This window comes from Anomaloglossus baeobatrachus, chromosome 1, assembly GCF_048569485.1.
Source record: "Anomaloglossus baeobatrachus isolate aAnoBae1 chromosome 1, aAnoBae1.hap1, whole genome shotgun sequence".
Taxonomy (NCBI): Eukaryota; Metazoa; Chordata; class Amphibia; order Anura; family Aromobatidae; genus Anomaloglossus; species Anomaloglossus baeobatrachus.
In genome coordinates, this window is record NC_134353.1 from 958,446,815 (window position 1) to 958,469,658 (window position 22,844).

The 22,844-nt window shown below is 49.5% G+C and overlaps 2 protein-coding genes across 3 annotated transcripts in view; one reads left to right on the forward strand and one right to left on the reverse strand.

The window, feature by feature from the left end:
• Nucleotides 1–22,844, reverse strand: part of LOC142257597 (uncharacterized) — a 1,260,196-nt gene that overhangs the window by 606,287 nt on the left and 631,065 nt on the right. The window lies entirely within an intron of this gene.
• LOC142257614 (uncharacterized) overlaps nt 1–22,844 on the forward strand; it is a 50,798-nt gene that overhangs the window by 18,358 nt on the left and 9,596 nt on the right. Inside the window, exons 3-7 of the mRNA XM_075329755.1 lie at nt 1,747–1,887; nt 2,213–2,389; nt 2,472–2,595; nt 2,677–2,741; nt 21,581–21,649. Coding sequence (XP_075185870.1) covers nt 1,747–1,887; nt 2,213–2,389; nt 2,472–2,595; nt 2,677–2,741; nt 21,581–21,649 — 576 coding nt within the window. The remainder of the gene's footprint in view (nt 1–1,746; nt 1,888–2,212; nt 2,390–2,471; nt 2,596–2,676; nt 2,742–21,580; nt 21,650–22,844) is intronic.

Here is a 22,844-nt window from a genome sequence, read left to right on the forward strand (position 1 = left end):
CAGAGGAGATCTCATTTATATGTATAAATACATGTGTGGTCAATATAAAGGACTGGCACATGACTTATTTCTTCCAAAGACAATACTAAGGACCAGGGGGCACTCACTGCGAGTGGAAGAAAAGCGATTCCGGCAGCTAAATAGGAAAGGGTTCTTTACAGTTAGAGCAGTCAGACTGTGGAATGCCGACCACAAGAGGTAGTAATGTTGCTTTGATTTACACAATGCAAGTGCCAAGACTGAACTTAAAGTACAATTTAAAGGCCAATCTGTTAAACACAATTTCAATCCTAAGTACTTAGGTGTAACCCTTGATAGAAGTCTAACTTTTAAATCCCATCTGGATAAATTGGCACAGAAACTGAAAGCACGTAATAATATTATTCAAAAACTTTGTGGATCCTCCTGGGGCTCGGCAACATCTGTTTTGAGAACATCTACTCTTGCCCTGGTGTACTCTGCTGCAGAATACTGTGCTCCAGCATGGTTAAATAGCTGTCATGTAAACTTAATTGACACTCAGCTGAACAACTCTTTGCGTATAATATCTGGTGCTATTAGACCTACACCTGTTCACTGGTTACCTGTGCTGAGTCATATCGCACCCGCAAATCTAAGAAGACAAAAGCTCCTACTTAAAGAATACACTAAAGTAGGGAATAATGAAAAACTTCCAATACACCAAAATATCAGAGATGTTACAATACAACGATTGAAATCAAGACATCCACCCATCCGAACTGCAATCACCTTGCATGAACAAGACTTCAATTTAGAGGAGAAATGGCGAGAACTTTGGGTCAATGTAGTAGACGGTGATCCCCAAATGTTCCCTAATTTACAAAACCCTCCACCAGGCTTCAATCTACCAAGGAAAACATGGGTTACTCTAAATCGTATCAGAACAAACTTTGGCGTCTGTGCAGATTTTATGTATAAGTGGGGAAAATATGACTCTCCGACCTGTGACTGTGGAGCAGATCGTCAAACTATCCAGCACATTGTTGAGGAGTGCCCCCTGAGATCCTACCATGGTGACGAAGGATTTCTATATTGTAAATGATAACGCTATTGCATATATAGAAAATCTTGATATTCAAATTTGATTTTTATCCATTTGATATTTTTCAATCACTGTCTATTGTCTGGTGTTTATTTTTATATGATGGTAAGATATACGTTCATACGATTAAATAAATAAATAAAGTAATGGCAGATACTATAACAGCTTGAAGGGCTGGATGATTTCCTCAGTATACAAAGCATTGTTGGTTATAAGTGACTTAGGGACAAAATGTAGAATTGGTGGAGGAAGGTTGGACTAGATGGACCTAGGTCTTTTTTCAACCTAAGTAACTATATGTAACAGTTTCATGGCATTACTCATCTTCTCACTAAGATAATCTCTCCCCTATAAGCTCCCACTATGGGTGCAGCAGTAGACCCCGCACTACACATGGGGGAGGAGAGAGAGCGACAGACCCCGCACTACACATGGGGAAGAGAGAGCGACAGACCCCACACTACACATGTGGGGTCTGTCTGCACAGTCTCCTCAGATCAGGTTCAGTCGGCGACGGAAGAAGACATCTACAGTTTATTGCCTCAAATGATTTCTCCTTATTGTCTTCACATATTTTGTGTTTTTAATTGGTTTTTTTGTTAACATCATTTCATACTCATTACAATAAAAAATTCTCTGTTTTCTTTTTATTTTTCTTGATTGACCCATAAATGATGAATAAGGACAAAGACAAAAAAATTATGGAGAAGATATTCACCCTGAATCTGGAGATAATCTTCCATCTTACTGGAGAGGTGATAGGCTCCGATGTCATCACATTACATCATTATCTATGGGAATTAACAGAGGATATGACTGGGGAGGTGAGAGGCTCTGATGTCATCACATTACATCATTATCTATGGGAATAACAGAGGATATGACCGGGGAGGTGAGAGGTTCTGATGTCATCACATTACATCATTATCTATGGGGATAACAGAGGATATGACCGGGGAAGTGAGAGGCTCTGATGTCATCACATTACATCATTATCTATGGGGATAACAGAGGATATGACCGGGGAGGTGAGAGGCTCTGATGTCATCACATTACATCATTATCTATGGGAATAACAGAGGATATGACCGGGGAGGTGATGGACTCTGGAAATGTCTGCAGTGATATTATTATTGTCTCCACACTCAGGATTACACAGTAGTGAAGACCTCTAGTGATCGCTGTAAGGCCCCTGTGTCTGAAGGACGGGGAGGAACCCTGAGCCCAATCCCGGCGCCTCCACCTCACCCCCGGATACAGGAGGACATCAATGACCAGAAGATCCTAGAACTCACCAACAAGATGCTTGAGCTGCTGACTGGAGAGGTGACACTGCTGGGAATGCTGGGACATTATACAGGACGGCACTGGAGGATTCTGGGTGATGACGGTATCATTGTGTTGTCAGGTTCCTATAAGGTGTCAGGACGTCACGATCTATTTCTCCATAGAAGAGTGGGAGTATCTAGAAGGACACAAGGAGCGGTACAAGGAGGTGATGATGGAGGAGCCCCAGCCCCGCACATCACCAGGTAATAGACAGGACTGAATACACCCGGCCTATAATTATCTGTATGTAATAATGATGTCCGTCCTGTCTGTGTCTCCTGCAGATCTCTCCAGTACGAGGACGACCCCAGAGCGATGTCCTGCTCCTCTTCCTCCACAGGATCCTCAGGTAGATGGAGATCTCCCCTATGAGGTGTAGACGGCTGTGACCTTGTGTTCAGTCTTGTTTTCTCCTCCAGTATTAGATGTTTTATACTTGTGTAATGAGAGCGGTGGAGACGGCAGGATCACAGCTGACCACAGACCTCACATACAAAATCTGTGGTCCAGCCAAAAATTGCTATTTCATCATCTAAATGGAGATTGCAAATCCGTGGTCCAGCCCCATATTGACATTTCATCATGTAAATACTGATTATTAATTTAGTGATAGGTGACTGACAGGTGTGAATCTAGGGTTGTGAAACAGCTGGTTAAAAGAGGGGAAAGATACATTAAACATGAGTAGTTAATCCCACGGTTGTGGTGGAAGGGGGCATAGGCGTGGTGTTTGAGGTGTACGTGGGGTAGGTGCTAATGTTCCTGCAAGCTCTACTGAACAAACACGGGCATGTCCTATCCAAAGACAGCTGACAGCTTCCGTTACCGGGCGGGCTACTCCGCTCCTTTTCTTTGGCAGCGTCACAATGGTATGACTTGTAGATGAGGGCGAGATAGAACATGTGCTACAGTGGACAGCAAGCTCTGTATCAAGTGGCTTCTTCTCCTCCTCTTCCTCAACATCACACACAGTACAGTCTTCAGAGGTAGCACCCCAATTACTCTTATTCTCCCCGCGTCACAACTCTCCAACCATCCAGTGACTGTGGGGAATCACAGATGAGTGAGTCTGCAGAGCTGTTCACACATTCTATCCCATGACTAGCAGAGGTTTTTTCCAAAGATTCCCAGACTCGAGGAGGAAAGCATCTGCACTGATGCCCAAAATATTTGTCCATTGGAACCGGGCCCGGACAAAATTGTGTGCGAGCATGATCCAGACCCTCGCCAACAGACGTTATCCCCCGGGGGTGGTGGTGATGATGTTGAGATTTGGATACCTGAGGAGCATGCTTAATGTACTGTGCTGTGAAAGCAGGAAGAGGAGGAAGAATGACTCTCAGGGCGAGGAGTGGGACAACAGCAAGGATGATGATGAGGTTGTAGATCCCACTTGGTGTGAACCCAGAGACATGCAGCCAAGTAGCTCAGGAGAGGAGGAAGACGAGGAGGTTACGTTGTCGCTTTCCGAGCAAACTCTTAGTGATGCAACCACGTCAAGCGCTTCATTCTCAGCCAAAACCTCAGGCTGTGGGTAGGTAGTTCGTAGGAGGGGTTGCCTAGCCTGGGCTATTTTTTTTTTTTTTTTTTGAGATTGCAAAGAATGACCAAACTTACATTATCTGCCAACTTTCTTAAAAAACAAAAAACAAAACGAATCAGTAGAGGCAGAAATTCCAATAATTTGACTACTACCTGAATGAAACTGCACATCCACAACCTCCTTCAGTTATTCTGGGAATTTACTGCACTAAACACCTTGCTTACTAATGGCCACCACATCAACTCTATCTGCTGCTTCTTCTTCCTCCCTTACCATGACAAGTGTTCTCACACAATTCTCCGGCCGCAGAACCTCCACTTGTGTTCCCGCTACAGTCAGGGTGAGGGAGAGCCTATCACCTGTTACGGAAATAGACATGCCAGGTGCTTTTGACGGATGTCAGACATTGAGCAAACCACATCTTTCTCAACCCACCATAACATCTCCGCCTAGGCCTCCCTCACAGTCCATCAGTTTGTTGGCCAATGAAATGCTGCCTTTCCACCTTGTGGACAGAGTTGGTTTCTGAAAGTTGATGGCCATTGCAGTCCTCCAGTTGCCATTATTTCTCTAATAAAGCTGTGCCAGAACCAGACCAGTGTGTTGCAGAAAACATTGCCTGTTCCCTGGAAAACTGACGGTGCATTTCACCACTGACACCTGGACGAGCAAGCATGGCCAGGGGCGTCACGTCTCGCTCACTTGGTGACTTTGGTGGCTGCTGGGGCAGGTGGGCAAGGGGCTGCTCTACAAGTCCTGGAATTTCCAAGGCTTGCGGGACAAACCTCTGTATCTATCACTTCCTCCACTGCTTCTGCTTCCTCCACCTCTTTTAGGGCCTCCACCTGCGCTCTCAACCTCTACCTTAATATAACACGTGTTCCAACAGTTCAGAGAGCACCCTTCCTCCATACAGGGCTGCCAGGGCTCAACGCAGTCAGGCAGTGTGCAAGTTAAAATGCATTTGATAACACAGTCACACAGCAGAAGAGTTGTGGACAGCTATCCAGGCCAAGTTTCATCATTCACTGTCTCCACTGAACCTGGAGCCAGGGAACGCAGTGTGCAATAATGGTGCAAACCTGGTGGCGGCCCTACACTGCATCGGTGCAGCCTCACACATGTGCCCTGCATGGCTCATGTCCTCAATTTGGTTGTACAGCAATTTCTAGGCCATTATCCCAGCCTGGATTCGCTACTGCAGAAGACATGGTCGTGGGGTAAATCATGTTTGCAGAGTGGGGACAGATGAAGGACGTCTGCATCCTTTTGTAGAGTTTAAGAATGGCTACTAAGATGGTTACCGCTGATGATGACGTCCTTCCCATCACTATTTCGGTGGTCTATATGCTGCAGCACACTTTGAATAGTCTGCGGGATGAAGTAATGGTAACAGAGGAGGAAGCAGAGAAGGATGCGGAAGGGACACTAATATCTCTATGGCTGGAGTCACACTTGCGTGTGACTCATACGAGAAACGGATCGCACTGGCCAGACCGGCCGGCTTCTCTTCTACCAGGAGTGGCTCCGATGTATGTATTTCTGTGATGATGACACGCTCTTGTCAGGAGAGCCGCGGCTGGTCCGGGCACTGTGATCCTTTTCTCACATGAGTCACACGCAAGTGTGACTCCAGCCTAAGGTCCAGACTGTCGTCGCGCAGGCGGGGTGGCATGAGAGGGCGGAGAACAGCAATTGAGGGGTTCTCATGGTACGAGACAAACTTAGTGAAGGTGCAGGAACCAAGGAACAAATAGAGGAAGAAGAGGTAATGGGTGCGCAACAGTCAGGAGATGAAGATATTTATCCCCTCCTCTGTTGTCCGTGGTTGGTGGGAGGAGACGGAGGAAGCAAGCTTGAGTGTTACCTCGTCACCAACACATCATCGACTTGTACCTTATGGAAGTGTCCGACACATGAGCGCCTTCTTGCTGCACTATCTGCAATATGATTCCCGAATTGTTAGTATTAGAAGAGTAAATTTTGCCAGTTGCTTCTCCCTCTGGAAAGTGAAGCATGCTGGAGTATCTAAACCAACTTATATACAATCTTAAGAATGGTGTTCCCAAGACGGCAGTGAGGCCCACAGTGTGCATTGCTTTTCTAGACTTTGAAACCCGGGAACATCTAGTCATTATTGCAGAACTTTTAGCAGCAGTTTAAGTGGCAGAAGCACTTTTTGTGAGGTTTGGAACACGTTTTTTTTAGACCACCCCACCCCATGCATCAGCAGAACAGAGGACACATAGTAAGCGACTGGAGAGGATGGTGCAGGAGTATCTAGAAATTAATATTGATGCCACTAGGGGTGGGACTGACACTTTTGCATTTTGGTTTTCAAAAATGGAAGAGTGGCCTGAGCTCGTCAGTCAGGCCTTGGAGGCTTTGTCATGCCCGGCAGCCAGCGTTCTTTCAGACGGTGTTTTCAGCGCTGCTGGTGGTGTCATCACAGATAAGAGCATCCGGCTGTGCCCTGAAAGTGTAGACCACCTAACTTTCATCAAGATGAACTACTCTTGGATCTGGAATGATGTTTCCTCCCCAATTGCAAACTGTGAAGACTAGGAGATGGTGTAGTTTTCAATGTGCTGTATTCATCCTGCATTATTGCAGTCTGTGACACCTTTGTCATGGCTTCTATTGAGGGGAGGATGGAGGGGAAGATGACCAGGTCATTACTGGGTGTAGGGATTGAGGGGTTAGTAGAAGGTGAAGAATTATAGGGGTGAAGGTGAAGAGCAACAGGGAAGTTTACAGTGACTGTGGATCCAGTTCCCTTCTGGTTCAGTTCTGGTCTAATTCATTATAGAACACGTATAGATGCACAAGCAGATTAGATACAAAATCTATTCTTAGAAGTGCGCTCAGGTGTGGTCCAAAGGAAGGGGACGGTACTAGTGATAAGCGAGTATATTCATTACTATTCGCTACTCGCACGGATAGTAGTACGGTATTCGGGTTACTCGTTACATTGCGAGTTTTTGTGTATTCACCTCGCAATATTTGTTTATCCTACCCAGAAGATTTGGCGCCTGATTTGTAGCCAATAAACGTGCTCGGCTTCTTATCCAAGAACCGTAATGCCGCAGCCATCTTGGTTATGCCATTACTGTGATTGAATGGCTGCGCAGCGTCATAGGGTCTACAGTATAAAAGCCCTTCCGTTGCAGGTTTCTGTTTTATTTTTGCTGCATCTTTGAGGTGACCACAAAAATGCAACATGTCCATTCTTTTTGCGTTTTGTCACTGCGTTTCGGAGGACTGGCAGATCAATCCCCTCTTACTCCGGGTCGGCAGGAGATTGATCGCTGGTATCTGGCCAGATGCTGCTCCCCATATAAAGTCTATGGGTACCAGAATCCGGCGCAAAGGGGTAGGAGCAAGCGCTTCATACTCACCGATCACCGGGTCGGCTGTCACACTGCTCCCGCGGCAGCTCTTTCACCGGATTCTGTGATTGGTTGCAGTCAGACGCGCCCCCATGCTGAGTGACAGCTTTCTGACTGCTAGCAATCACAGGCATCGGTGGGTGTCTCTATATCGTACAATAAAATAAATTTAAAAAAAATGGCTTGTGGTTCCCACAATTTTGATGCCTAGCCAAGATAAAGCCCACAGTGGGGAGCTGATATTATCACACTGGGGAGGCCTATGGTTATTAGGATGCCCCCAGCCTAAAATATCAGCCTGCAGCCGCCTGGAATTGCCACATCCATTAGATGCGACAGTCTCGGCATTTTACCCGGCTCACTGCGAGCTGCTGGCTGATTAATTTTTAGGCTGGGGAGAGCCTAATTAACCATAGGCCTCCCCAGTGTGAGAATACCAACCCCCAGCTGTAGGGTGTTATCTTGGCTGGGTATCAGAATTGGGGGTGACCGCACGCTATTTTTGTTTTTAAATGATTTATTTTACTGTACGATATAGATCCGCCCACTGGTGCTTGTGATTGGTTGCAGTCAGCTGTCGTTAGGTGTTGGGGTGCGTCTGACTGCAATCAATCACAACCGCCAGTATGCGGGGAAGCAGTGAATATGTGTGAGCCTAATGACCGGCTCCAGAATAAGAATGAGAGGCAGCGGGAACAATGTGACAGCCGCGCCGGTGATGGAGGAGTATGCATGCAGCACATTCTCCAGGCTCTCCCCATTCAGTTTCATCACTTTTCCATCCATTTCAGCCTTTTCCTCAGGCCCCAGACCTCTTTGTTGGGTCCAGCAGAAAATTACTCGCATTTCATATTGACTTACATTGTACTCGCTATTTGGAACGAATATGCGAGTATTGCAAACTACTTGTTCACAGTATAGCGATCACGAATATTTTGCTACTCGCTCATCTCTAGACAGTACTCCTCAATTACATCAAAGCTGAGCCCAGATATGGTATACCATAGATAGAGTAAACAAGTGGTCACAAAGGAAAGTGGGGAGAGGGTCGTGGAGGGGTCAATTAGAGAGAGACCAGATTGACTCAAGCCGCAGAGGGAAGGGATGACAGTTGTTGGGAAAGTTGAGTACGCTCCTCATAAATGCCTATGTATATTCATTTAATATGTCAGTAAAAGCTTATTATCACTTTACACTTTTAGTATAATAGCCATACCTCCCAACCGTCCCGGATACAGCGGGACAGTCCCTCTTCTGAGCCTTTGATCCCGGGTCCCGCCCGTGAGGCTGTTTATCCCGGGCTCCACCCACCCACTGTAGCCCCGCCTCGCTGTTTCTCCCTTCTATTCATTACAGAGCCGAGCGCGCACCTACTCCTGTGACTGCTGCTGAGGTATGAATCACCCCCTGCAGCAGAGCCCCCCCCCTGCAGCAGAGCGACCCCCCCTCCCCCAGAGCCGACCCCCCCAGTCCCGGAGCCTGCGTTTCCCTGCAGCTGTTCTCTGATTCCCCGTGTGCGGCTTCTCACTGCTGCAGACACGCGGGGAGTCAGGAAGCTGAGGAGACCGTGCAATCAGCACTTCTCTCTCCTGCAGATAGCACTGGCCAGTAATAACCTATGCAGAGTGACATCTGCAGGCTTCTATTACCGATCAGTGGTCTCCTGCCTGTGGAGCAGAGCTGCTGGGTCCTAGCTTCCCAACAGCTTCAGCTCTGCTTTATCCTGGCTCCTCTACCAGTTAAAGGGAACATGTCAGCAGAAATTTCACAATAAAAGTAATAGATTCCCCTCTGCAGCTCCTGGGCTGCTTCTAGAAAGGTTCCTGTTGTTATTGTGCCCCCTTTGAGACCTACAAAAATACTTTATGAAGTCTTACCTTTTTGTATGCAAATGTGTTTTTATGGTCACGGGAGCGGGCTGTCTGGCGTCCGTTATTCCCCCTCCTGCCGCTTTACGCAGTCCCCCATTGCTCATTTACATACACAAGAACGCCTTCCTCATGTAACTGTCCTCCCGAAGATTTGCGCATGTGAACGCTTTTTCAGGTGATTGCGCAGGCACGAGATTATGGGCGGCGCTGTGATTGTCATCAACAGCGTTAACCAAGTACCCGCCCATAATCTCGTGCCCACACTTTTCCCTCTGACTCCACCGTTATGCGCAAGTGCTGGCCATATGAACCATGTTACCTATTACCGCTTGCACGAGATTATGGGCGGGTACTTGGATGACTTTGCTGATGACAATCACAGCGCCGCCCATAATCTCGCGCCCACGGTAATAGGTAACATGGTTCATATGGACAGTGCTTGCGCATAACGGTGGAGGCAGAGTGAGAAGCGCGGGCACGAGATTATGGGCAGGTACTTGGATGACGCTGCTGATGACAATCACAGCGCCGCCCATAATCTCGCGCCCATGGTAATAGGTAACGTGGTTCATATGGCCAGTGCTTGCGCATAACGGTGGAGGCAGAGTGAGAAGCGCGGGCACAAGATTATGGGCGGGTACTTGGATGACGCTGCTGATGACAATCACAGCGCCGCCCATAATCTCGCGCCCATGGTAATAGGTAACGTGGTTCATATGGCCAGTGCTTGCGCATAACGATGGAGGCAGAGTGAGAAGCGTGGGCACGAGATTATGGGTGGGTACTTGGATGACGCTGCTGATGACAATCACAGCACCGCCCATAATCTCGCGCCTGCGCAATCACCTCAAAAGCGTTCACACTTTGCACAGTGCTCAGTCCCGCGAGAGTGGCACTGGGCATGCACAAAACTTCAGGAGGACAGTTACATGAGGAAGGCGTCCTCATGTATGGAAATGAGCAATGGGGGACGGCGTACAGCGGCAGGAGGGGGAATAACGGACGCCAGGCAGCCCGCCCCCGTGACCATAAAAACAGATTTGCATACAAAAAGGTAAGACTTCATAAAGTATTTTTTTAGGTCTCAAAGTGGGCACAATAGCAACAGGAACCTTTCCAGAATGCAGCCCAGGAGCTGCAGAGGGGAATCTTTTATTTCTTTTGCTAAATTTCTGGTGACAGTTTCCCTTTAAAGGGAACCTATCAGGTGCAATCTGCACTCAGAGCCAGGAGCAGTTCTGGGTGTATATTGCTAATCCCTCCCTAACCGTCCCTGTATACACTAGCATAGATAAAGGGGTCTATAGAAAAAGTATTTTTAAAGAGCTTATATCTTATGCTAATTAGCGCGGGGACTAGTCCCAAGGGCGTTACTTCACTTGGCTAGTCGGCTCACATAGCGTATTAGTACTCACACAGGCGCGTAATAACATGCTAACATGCTATGCGAGCCGACTAGCCAAGTGAAGTAACGCCCTTCGGACTAGTCCCCGCGCTCATTAGCATAAGATATAAGATCTTTAAAAATATTTGTTCTTGATCTCTTTATCTATGCTAGTGTATACAGGGACGGTTAGGCAGGGATTAGCAATATGTGCCCAGAACTGCTCCTGGCTCTGAGTGCATATTGCACCTGACAGGTTCACTTTAAAGGGAACCTGTCACCAGATTTGGGGCCTATAAGCTGCGGCCACCACCAGCGGGATCTTATGTACACATTCTAACATGCTGCATACCTCCCAACCGTCCCGGATACAGCGGGACTTTCACGCTTTACGTTGTTTGTCCCGTTGCCACGGGCGGGACGGCCGGCTCCCGGGCTCCGCCCACCCACTCTCTCTCCGCCTCCCTGCTTTTCCCTCCTACCATCCTAGTAGACGTGGCATAGAGAGGAGCGCTGCCTGTGCTGCTGCTGGTACAGTAAACTAATCTCCCCAGCGCTGATTTCCCTCCCTCCCCCCTCACCCCCGGCCGGAGCCTGTCTGTGCGGTCGGCCGGCCGCCTGTCTGTGCGGTCGGCCGGCCGCCTGTCTGTGCGGTCGGCCGGCCGCCTGTCTGTGCGGTCGGCCCGCCACCTGTCTGTGCGGGCGCCCCCCTGCCGCCTGTCTGTGCGGGCGCCACCCGCCGCCTGTCTGTGCGGGCGCCCCCCTGCCGCCTGTCTGTGCGGGCGCCCCCCTGCCGCCTGTCTGTGCGGGCGCCCCCCTGCCGCCTGTCTGTGCGGGCGCCCCCCTGCCGCCTGTCTGTGCGGGCGCCCCCCGCCGCCTGTCTGTGCGGGCGGCCCGCCGCCTCATTGTGCGGGCAGCCGGCCGCCTCTCTGTGCGGGCGGCTGGCCGCCTCTCTGTGCGGGCGGCCCGCCGCCTGTCTGTGAAGGCGGCCGGCCGCCTGTCTGTGAAGGCGACCGGCCGCCTCACTGTGCGGGCGACCGGCCGCCTCACTGTGGCTGCCTGCGTGTCCGTGCTGGAGGCCCGCCGGCTGCCTGCGTGTCCGTGCTGGAGGCCCGCCGGCTGCCTGCGTGTCCGTGCTGGAGGCCCGCCGGCTGCCTGCGTGTCCGTGCTGGAGGCCCGCCGGCTGCCTGCGTGTCCGTGCTGGAGGCCCGCCGGCTGCCTGCGTGTCCGTGCTGGAGGCCCGCCGGCTGCCTGCGTGTCCGTGCTGGAGGCCCGCCGGCTGCCTGCGTGTCCGTGCTGGAGGCCCGCCGGCTGCCTGCGTGTCCGTGCTGGAGGCCCGCCGGCTGCCTGCGTGTCCGTGCTGGAGGCCCGCCGGCTGCCTGCGTGTCCGTGCTGGAGGCCCGCCGGCTGCCTGCGTGTCCGTGCTGGAGGCCCGCCGGCTGCCTGCGTGTCCGTGCTGGAGGCCCGCCGGCTGCCTGCGTGTCCGTGCTGGAGGCCCGCCGGCTGCCTGCGTGTCCGTGCTGGAGGCCCGCCGGCTGCCTGCGTGTCCGTGCTGGAGGCCCGCCGGCTGCCTGCGTGTCCGTGCTGGAGGCCCGCCGGCTGCCTGCGTGTCCGTGCTGGAGGCCCGCCGGCTGCCTGCGTGTCCGTGCTGGAGGCCCGCCGGCTGCCTGCGTGTCCGTGCTGGAGGCCCGCCGGCTGCCTGCGTGTTTGTGCTGAATGGGTGTGGATGGGGAGTGGATATGGGCGTGACTGTGAAATGGGTGTGGTTAGGGGGCGTGGCCTAAAAATTTGCCGCGGCGCGCGTAGCGCGCCGCAAACTTTGTCCCTCTTTTCCTTCTTTAAAAGTTGGGAGGTATGTAATAGCTGATGTGTGGATTACAGCGGATGGGTGGATTACAGCCGATGGGTGGATTACAGCGGATGGGTGGATTACAGCTGATATATTCTACTTGTTTCTAAGTGAGATAACGAACTTTATCTTGGTGGTTATTAGTAAAAATTCTAAAACCGCTTCAAAACCAGTAAAGTAGATAAATCCCCGCACAGACGACAGACACCTCTGAAAACTGCAGGAATTGAAGGGAAGGTGCCGCACTCTTTATGTTAGTATTAATAATAGTTATTATGAAATCAAGTGGATTTGCTGTGAGTAACGACAGTCACCTCCTTTATGGCAGCCCCTGTGCATTCACTCTGATGGTCGGGCTGCGACTCTATACTTAATACAGGAGAGCTCCCCGCTGTGTCCTGGAGCCGCCCCCTGGGCTGTCCACGTCACAGCAGTGGGAGGAGTTTGGGCCATCTTTATGCAGCTCACAGATGTATGCTGTGTGCTGCACTTATCCCCTGTAACCTGTTCGGCCTGTGTGAGTACTGACGCCCCTCCCCCCGCCGCTGCTGCTAACGTCTCCAATGACACCCTCCACTCCCCCCCCCCCCTCCCCAGCCTGTCACCTGTCGGCCTGTGTGAGTACCGGCACCCCACCTCCCACTGCTATCTTCTCCAGTGACACCCCCACTCCTCTCCCGGCCTAACTGTCGGCCTGTGTGAGTACCGGCACCCCACCCCCCACTGCTACCATCTCCAATGAGAACGCCCCACTCACCCCCCGGCCTGTCACCTGTCAGCCTGTGTATCAGCACCCTACCCCCCACTGCCCCTGCTACCATCGTCTCCAATGACACCCCCCCGCTCTAACCCCCCCCACGCGCTGCCGCTGCTACCGTCTCCAATGACACCCCCGCAACACCGCCTATGAAAACCCGCCCACCCCCGCTCTCCTTGCCACTGCGTGCATGCAGAGAATTGCATGCGTGCATACGGGCATGTGGCAGAGCATTTTGTGTGTGCGTGCATGTGACAGAAGATTGCAGGTGGCCGTGCATGCAGTAGAGCATTGCAGGACCGGGGCGTGCATAGTGCTATGCGGGGAGCACTATGCAGATGTCCTTGGTGACACTTTAGACATTTGTGGTCACCAACGAAATGGCTCCGCACTGTGATCCTAAAATAAACTGTGTGATACTGCCTGCTGAGCTGTGTATCTAATCCTATCCTGTGTGATACTGCCTGCTGAGCTGTGCATCTAATCCTATCCTGTGTGATACTGCCTGCTGAGCTGTGTATCTAATCCTATCCTGTGTGATACTGCCTGCTGAGCTGTGTATCTAATCCTATCCTGTGTGATACTGCCTGCTGAGCTGTGTATCTAATCCTATCCTGTGTGATACTGCCTGCTGAGCTGTGCATCTAATCCTATCCTGTGTGATACTGCCTGCTGAGCTGTGTATCTAATCCTATCCTGTGTGATACTGCCTGCTGAGCTGTGTATCTAATCTTATCCTGTGTGATACTGCCTGCTGAGCTGTGTATCTAATCCTATCCTGCATGATACTGCCTGTTGAGCTGTGTATCTAATCCTATCCTGTGTGATACTGTCTGCTGAGCTGTGTACCTAATACTATCCTGTGTGATACTGCCTGCTGAGCTGTGTATCTAATCCTCTCCTGTGTGATACTGCCTGCTGAGCTGTGTATCTAATCCTATCCCGTGTGATACTGCCTGCTGAGCTGTGCATTAATCCTCTCCTGTGTGATACTGCCTGCTGAGCTGTGTATCTAATCCTATCCTGTGTGATACTGCCTGCTGAGCTGTGCATTAATCCTATCCTGTATTATACTCCTGCTGTCCTTGTTGACACTTTAGACATTTGTGGTCACCAGCAAAATGGCTCCGCACTGTGATCCTACATTTCATCTTACCTTATCCTGTTGGAAACCCCCAGATTGGGAGGGGGAGGTGACATCACACACAGGAGAGCAGACTCCGCCCACTTTTACTGCAGCTGTAATCCAGGCTAATTCTACAGTGGGAATTCTGTTGGATTTCAGCAGCTGCTCCCCCTAGTGTTTAACAGTGGAAAATAACAAACGTTTTAATTTTTTTTAATATTTTGCCTAATTAAAAACAAATAATAATAACATTTAAACAAAACAGTAATACTTTACATTTTTCAGTTAGAGGTTTTTTTTTTTTTTTGGACGATACCTTCCCTTAAGTTTGGTGATAGACACCATTATTATTAATCTTCACAGCCTCCATAATAACAGAGTCTGTCCCGCATGACTGGTGCCAGCAAATGTGAACGTGAGAAAGGTGCCACTAAACCAGTGTGCACTGCATTCCCTGACCAACCGGCCCTTAAGACAGCAAAAGGAGTGTGTGTGTGTGTGTGTGTGTGTGTGTATGTCCACTAAAGGAATCCGCACCGTCGCATTTACAGTCACGAAATTTTGCACAGACGCTCCATGTGACTCAGGTAACGTCATAGACTATGTTTGGACGGGAAAATTTAACCCCGCTCTTTACAGTTAGTCTCCAAAATCCTGCCTCCATTAATCTGAATGGAGCTGGGAGATACGGGCTATTAATAGCAACTGTCAGTGGTTGCTATAGGAACAAAATAAACTGTTAGTATAAAAGCCGATGTGTGAAGTAATAAGATGGGGAGACGGATAGAGAGAGACAGAAAAAGACAGACAGAGACAGCCGGGCAAAGAGACAGAGACAGCCGGGCAAAGAGACAGCCGGGCAAAGAGAAAGCCGGGCAAATAGAAAGCCGGGCAAAGAGACAGACGTGGATAGAGACAGGCATGGATAGAGACAGACCTGGAAAGAGACAGACCTGGAAAGAAACAGACGGGGAAGGAGACAGCCGGGCAAAGAGACAGCCTGGGAAAGAGACAGACGGCGAAAGAGACAGACGGCGAAAGAGACAGCCAGGAAAAGAGACAGCCAGGAAAAGAGACAGACTGGCAAAGAGACAGACTGGCAAAGAGACAGCCCTGGAAAGAGACAGCCGGGCAGAGAGACAGCCAGGCAAAGAGACAGCCGGGCAAAGAGACAGACCTGGAAAGAGACAGACGGGCAAAGAGCCTGGCAAAGAGACAGCCTGGCAAAGAGACAGACTGGGAAAGAGACAGAAGGGGAAAGAGACGGAAGGGGAAAGAGACGGAAGGGGAAAGAGACGGAAGGGGAAAGAGACGGAAGGGGAAAGAGACAGAAGGGGAAAGAGACGGAAGGGGAAAGAGACGGAAGGGGAAAGAGACGGAAGGGGAAAGAGACAGAAGGGGAAGGAGACAGAAGGGGAAGGAGACAGAAGGGGAAGGAGACAGAAGGGGAAGGAGACAGAAGGGGAAGGAGACAGAAGGGGAAAGAGACAGAAGGGAAAAGAGACAGAAGGGGAAAGAGACAGAAGGGGAAAGAGATAGACGGGGAAAGAGACAGAAAGGGAAAGAGACGGGGAAAGAGACAGACCTGGAAAGAGACAGACAGGCAAAGAGACAGCCCTGGAAAGAGACAGACGGGCAAGACGGGCAAAGAGACAGACGGGCAAAGAGACAGACCTGGAAAGAGACAGACCTGGAAAGAGACAGACCTGGAAAGAGACAGACCTGGAAAGAGACAGATGGGGAAAAAGACAGCCCTGGAAGGAGACAGATGGGGAACGAGACAGATAGAGAGAGAGACAGACACAGAGAAAGAGAGAGACACAGATAGAGACAGCGATAGAGAGGGACAGACAGAGAGACTGATACAGAGACAGACAGAGAAGCTGATACAGACAGACAGACAGCGACAGACAGAAACTTGAAGAGAGATAGTTACTATCCCGGGCAACGCCCGGGTACTACAGCTAGTCTAATATATAAAGCTCAGTGTATGTGTGTGTGTATGTCCACTAAAGGAATCTGCACCGTCGCATGTACAATCACGAAATTTTGCACAGAGAATGCATGTGACTCAGGGAACGTCGTAGATTATGTTTGGGCGGGAAAATTTAACCCCGTGCTTTCCAGTTACTCTACAAAAATCCTGCAGCTATTAAACTGAATGCAGCAGGGAGCTGCAGGCTATAAATAGCAACTGTCAGTGGTTGCTATAGGAACAAAATAAACTGTTAGTATAAGATAGGATAGACGGAGAGAGACAGAAAAAGACAGACAGACAGGGAGACACAGACAGGGAGACACAGACAGGGAGACACAGACAGGGAGACACAGACTGGGAGACACAGACTGGGAGACACAGACTGGGAGACACAGACTGGGAAAGAGACAGACTGGGCAAAGAGACAGCCCTGGAAAGAGACAGCCCTGGAAAGAGACAGCTCTGGGAAGAGACAGCTCTGGGAAGAGACAGCAGCCCAAAGAGACAGACCTGTAAGGAGACAGACCTGCAAAGAGACAGACCTGTAAGGAGACAGACCTGTAAAGAGACAGACCTGTAAAGAGAAAGACCTGTAAAGAGAAAGACCTGTAAAGAGAAAGACCTGTAAAGAGAATGACCTGGAAAAAGACGGACCTGGAAAGAGACAGACCTGGAAAGAGACAGAGTGGGCAAAGAGACAGAGTGGGCAAAGAGACAGAGTGGGCAAAGAGACAGTGTGGGCAAAGAGACAGTGTGGGCAAAGAGACAGTGTGGGCAAAGAGACAGTGTGGGCAAAGAGACAGTGTGGGCAAAGAGACAGAGTGGGCAAAGAGACAGAGTGGGCAAAGAGACAGACCTAGAAACTGACAGCCGGGCAAAGAGACAGCCGGGCAAAGAGACAGCCGGGCAAAGAGACAGCCGGGCAAAGAGAAAGAGAGACAGATACAGAGATTGAGACAGAGAGACTGATGCAAATACAGAGAGATAGAAACAGACAGACAAGGAAAGAGACAGACAGCGAGACAGACAGACAGCAACACACAGACAGAGACTGGGAGAGAGACAGAAAGACAGTTACTATCCCGGGCAACGCCCGGGTTCAACAGCTAGTCTAATATATAAAGCTCAGTGTGTGTGTGTGTGTGTGTGTGTCCGCTAAAGGAATCCGCACAGTCGCATTTACAATCACAAAATTTTGCACAGACGCCCCATGTGACCCAGGAAGCGTCGTAGACTGTTTTGACAGAAAAATTTAACCCTGTGCTTTACAGTTAGTCTCTAAAATCCTGCCGCCATTAAACTGAATGGAGGTGGGAGCTATAGGTTATTAATAACAACTGTCAGTGGTTGCTATAGGAACAAAATAAACTGTTAGTTGAAGCTTATGTGTGAGGTAATATCATGTCGGTGGAGAGATGGATAGAGAAACAGAAAAAGACAGACAGAGACACAGACAGAGACAGACGGGGAAAGAGACAGCCCTGGAAAGAGACAGCCCTGGAAAGAGACGGACGGGCAAAGAGACGTCCCTGGAAAGAGACGTCCCTGGAAAGAGACGTCCCTGGAAAGAGACAGCCCTGGAAATAGTCAGCCGGGCAAAGATACAGCCCTGGAAAGAGAGAGCCCTGGAAAGATATAGCCCTGGAAAGAGAGAGACTGGGAAAGAGTCAGCCGGGCAAAGAGAGAGCCCTGGAAAGAGACAGACGGGGAAAGAGACAGACGGGGAAAGAGACAGACGGGGAAAGAGACAGACATACACACACATAGAGACAGACACAGTGATAGAGAGACACAGACACAGAGATGGAGACTGATAGACTGATACAAATACAGACAGAGATAGAAATAGTCAGACAGAGACATAGACACAGACAGACAATAAAAGAGACAGACAGAGAGACAGACAGAGACTGGGAGCGAGACAGAGAGACAGTTACTATCCCGGGCAACGCCCGGGTACTACAGCTAGTCTAATGTCTAAAGTTGAGTGTGTGTGTGTTCGCTAAAAGAATCCCCACCGTCGCATTTACAATCACAAAATTTTACACAGACACGCCATGTGACCCAGGGAACGTCGTAAACTATGTGTTGATGGGAAAATTGAACCCCGCGCTTTACAGTTACTCTCCAAAAAACCTGCCTACATTAAAGTGAATGGAGCTTGGAACTACTAGTTATTAATAGGAAGCTATGATTGGTTGCTATAGGAACAAAGGACAGTCACAGTATAAGAAGCTTATGTGTGAGGTAATATGATGTCGCTGGGGAGACGGAGAGGGGGAGAGAGAGACAGACGGGGAAAGACACAGACAAAGAGATGAACAAAGACAAACAGGGAAAGAGACAGGGAAAGAGACAGGAAAAGATACGGGGAGACAAACCTGGAAAGAGACAGATGGGTAAAAAAACAGAGAGATAGAGACAGACGAGGAAAAAGAGAGACAGACGAGGAAAAAGACAGACAGACGGGGAAAGAGGCAGACCTGGAATGAGACTGACAGACAGAGAGAGAGAGACAAACAGACATACAGACACAGAGAAAGAGAGAGACACAAAGATAGAGACAGACAGAGAAACTGATACAGACACACAGACAGACACGCAGAGACAGACAGAAACTCGAAGAGAGACAGTTACTATCCCGGTCAATGCCCGGGTACTACAGTTAGTATATATGTATTGTTCAAATATTCCTCCTGATAAACCCCTCACTACACGTGTTATATGCCAATCATTACAATCAGGGGTCCTCATTTACGATAACACCAGCGATGTATAGTCATATATTCATTCTCCATTTAATAACTGAGGGTCTCAGAAATGACGAGGTAGTGACCCTAATGGGGGCTTTACACGAGACGATCTATCGTGCGATAGATCGTCGGGGTCACGGTTTTTGTGATGCACATCCGGCATTGCTTGCAACGTCGGCCTGTGTGACACCTCCTAGCGACGCAGTATCACTCACAAATCGTGAGTCGTGTACTCGTCGCTAGGTTTCATAAAATTGTTTAATAATCATGGCGCCGGTTCATCGTTCCCGTGGCAGCACACGTCGCTCCGTGTGACACCACAGGAACGATGAACAGCAGCTTACCTGCGTCCCACGGCTCCCGCCGGCTATGAGAAGGAAGGAGGTGGGCGGGATGTTTACGGCACAAACGACGGGGGCGGGCACGATCGATCGTACTGTGTAAAGCAGGCATAAGGGTAAGTTCACACAGTGCGTTTTTCGCGGCGTTTTTGCACATTTTTTGGCCTCAAAACTGCATGACTTTGCTTCCCCAGCAAAGTCTATGAGTTTTCATTTTTGCTGTTCGCATGCAACTTTTTTTTTAAGCTGCGATTTTGAGCTTAAAAAAAAATGGACATGTCAATTCTTTCCTGCGTTTTTCTGCGTTTTCCCCCATGCAATGCATTAGAAAAACGCAGAGATCAAAAACGCACCGAATCGCGGTAAAAACGCATGCGTTTTTAGCGGCTAAAACCGCACAAAAACGCAGCGTCAAAAAAACGCAGTGTGTGCACATAGCCTAACAGTTATATTCTTCTGTACGTCTTTCTTTTGGGAAAACAACAATTTTAAATGTGATCCCAGATCTTTCATCTATGGGGTTAATACCACTTATACTTAATACTCCCAACATTCACATGTAAGAGATGGATCATAGAGACCTATTAGTAGGTATTGACACTAACTCAAGTTTATAAGAATTACCCCTGGTTTACTGGAGACAAAAAAAGCCTCCAAAAATTACAGCATCACAGAGGGGAAAAGAAAAACCTTTCATAAAACCCCAATAGTGACATCTGCCAAAAAGTCTCCCCATCAATGTAGCTTCATATGGTCGGGTCATTCACATTCCACAGCGGCAAATCAATATCAGGTGTAGATTACCCTGCAAAATAACTAGACCTGACCCTGTGTGCCCCAGACTCCTGCACTAACCAGGGCAGCACCCCGCACTACACATGGGGGAGAGACAGTGACAGATCCCCGCACTACACATGAGGGAGAGAGCGACAGACCCCGCACTACACATGGGGGAGAGAGAGAGACAGACCCCGCACTACACATGGGGGAGAGAGAGAGACAGACCCCGCACTACACATGGGGGAGAGAGAGAGCGACAAACCCCACACTACACATGGAGGAGAGAGAGCGACAGACCCCGCACTACACATGAGGGAGAGAGAGCGACAGACCCTGCACTACACATGAGGGAGAGAGCGACAGACCCCGCACTACACATGAGGGAGAGAGCGACAGACCCCGCACTACACATGAGGGAGAGAGAGCGACAGACCCCGCACTACACATGGGGGAGAGAGAGCGACAGACCCCACACTACACATGAGGGAGAGAGAGCGACAGACCCCGCACTACACATGGGGGAGAGAGAGCGACAGACCCCACACTACACATGAGGGAGAGAGCGACAGACCCCGCACTACACATGGAGGAGAGAGAGCGACAGACCCCGCACTACACATGAGGGAGAGAGAGCGACAGACCCCGCACTACACATGGGGGAGAGAGAGCGACAGACCCCGCACTACACATGGAGGAGAGAGAGCGACAGACCCCGCACTACACATGAGGGAGAGAGAGCGACAGACCCCGCACTACACATGAGGGAGAGAGCGACAGACCCCGCACTACACATGAGGGAGAGAGAGCGACAGACCCCGCACTACACATGAGGGAGAGAGAGCGACAGACCCCGCACTACACATGGGGGAGAGAGCGACAGACCCCGCACTACAAATGAGGGAGAGAGCGACAGACCCCGCACTACACATGAGGGAGAGAGAGCGACAGACCCCGCACTACACATGAGGGAGAGAGAGCGACAGACCCCGCACTACACATGGGGGAGAGAGCGACAGACCCCGCACTACACATGAGGGAGAGAGAGCGACAGACCCCGCACTACACATTGGGGAGAGAGAGCGACAGACCCCGCACTACACATTGGGGAGAGAGAGCGACACACGGTTTATGATTCATTCCTCTAAAAACTGGACATTTTTAGGACCAAGAATATATAAAGTATTGCAGTCGCCCGATCTGCTGCACAGTCTCCTCCTCAGATCGGATTCAGTCGGCGCCAACAGAAAAGAGGGAAGACGACATCTCCACTTTTATCATCTCAAATAATTTTCCCTTATTATCTTCAGTTATTTTGTATTTTTAGGTGATTTTCTCAATATCATCTTATCCTCTTTATAATAAAAGATCTGTTGTTTTCTTTTGATTTTTCCTGACTGACCCATAACTGATGAACAAGAACAAAGACCAAATTATGGAGAAGATATTAAACCTGAGTCTGGAGATAATCTTCCATCTTACTGGAGAGGTGAGAGGTTCTGATGTCATCATATTACATCATTACACTGTGTGCAGAATTATTAGGTAAATGAGTATTTTGATCACATGATACTTTTTATATATGTTGTACTACTCCAAGCTGTATAAACTTGAGAGCCAACTACCAATTAAGTAAATCAGGTGATGTGCATCACTGTAATGATGAGGGGTGTGTGTAATGACATCAACACCCTATATAAGGGGTGCTTAATTATTAGGCAACTTCCTTTCCTTTGGCAAAATGGGTCAGAAGAGAGATTTGACGGGCTCTGAAAAGTCCAAAATTGTGAGATGTCTTGCAGAGGTGCACAGCAGTCTTGAAATTGCCAAACTTTTGAAGCGTTATCACCGAACAATCAAGCGTTTCATGGCAAATAGCCAATGCAGTCGCAAGAAGTGTGTTGGGCAAAAAAGGCGCAAAATAACTGCCCATGAATTGAAGAAAATCAAGCGTGAAGCTGCCAAGATGCCATTTGCCACCAGTTTGGCCATATTTCAGAGCTGCAACGTTACTGGAGTATCAAAAAGCACAAGGTGTGCCATACTCAGGGACATGGCCAAGGTAAGGAAGGCCGAAAACCACCACCTCTGACCAAGAAACAGAAGATAAAACCTCAAGACTGGGCCAAGAAATACGTTAAGACTGATTTTTCAAAGGTTTTATGGACTGATGAAATGAGGGTGACTCTTGATGGGCCAGATGGATGGGCCAGAGGCTGAATCAGTAAAAGGCAGAGAGCCCACTCCGACTCAGACGCCTGCAATGTGGAGGTGGGGTACTGATATGGGCTGGTATCATCAAAGATGAACTTGTGGGACCTTTTTTTGGGTTGAGGATGGAGTGAAGCTCAACTCCCAGACCTACTGCCAGTTTCTGGAAGACAACTTCTTCAAGCAGTGGTACAGGAAGAAGTCGGTATCATTAAAAAAAAAACATGATTTTCATGCAGGACAATGCTCCATCACACACATCCAACTACTCCACAGCGTGGCTGGCCAGTAAAGATCTAAAAGATGAAAAAATAATGACATGGCCCCCTTGTTCCCCTGATCTGAACCCCATAGAGAGCCTGTGGACCTTTATAAAATGTGAGATCTACAGGGAGGGAAAACAGTCCACCTCTGGGAACGGTGTCTGGAGGCTGTGGTGGCTGCTGCACGCTATGTTGATCGTAAACAGATCA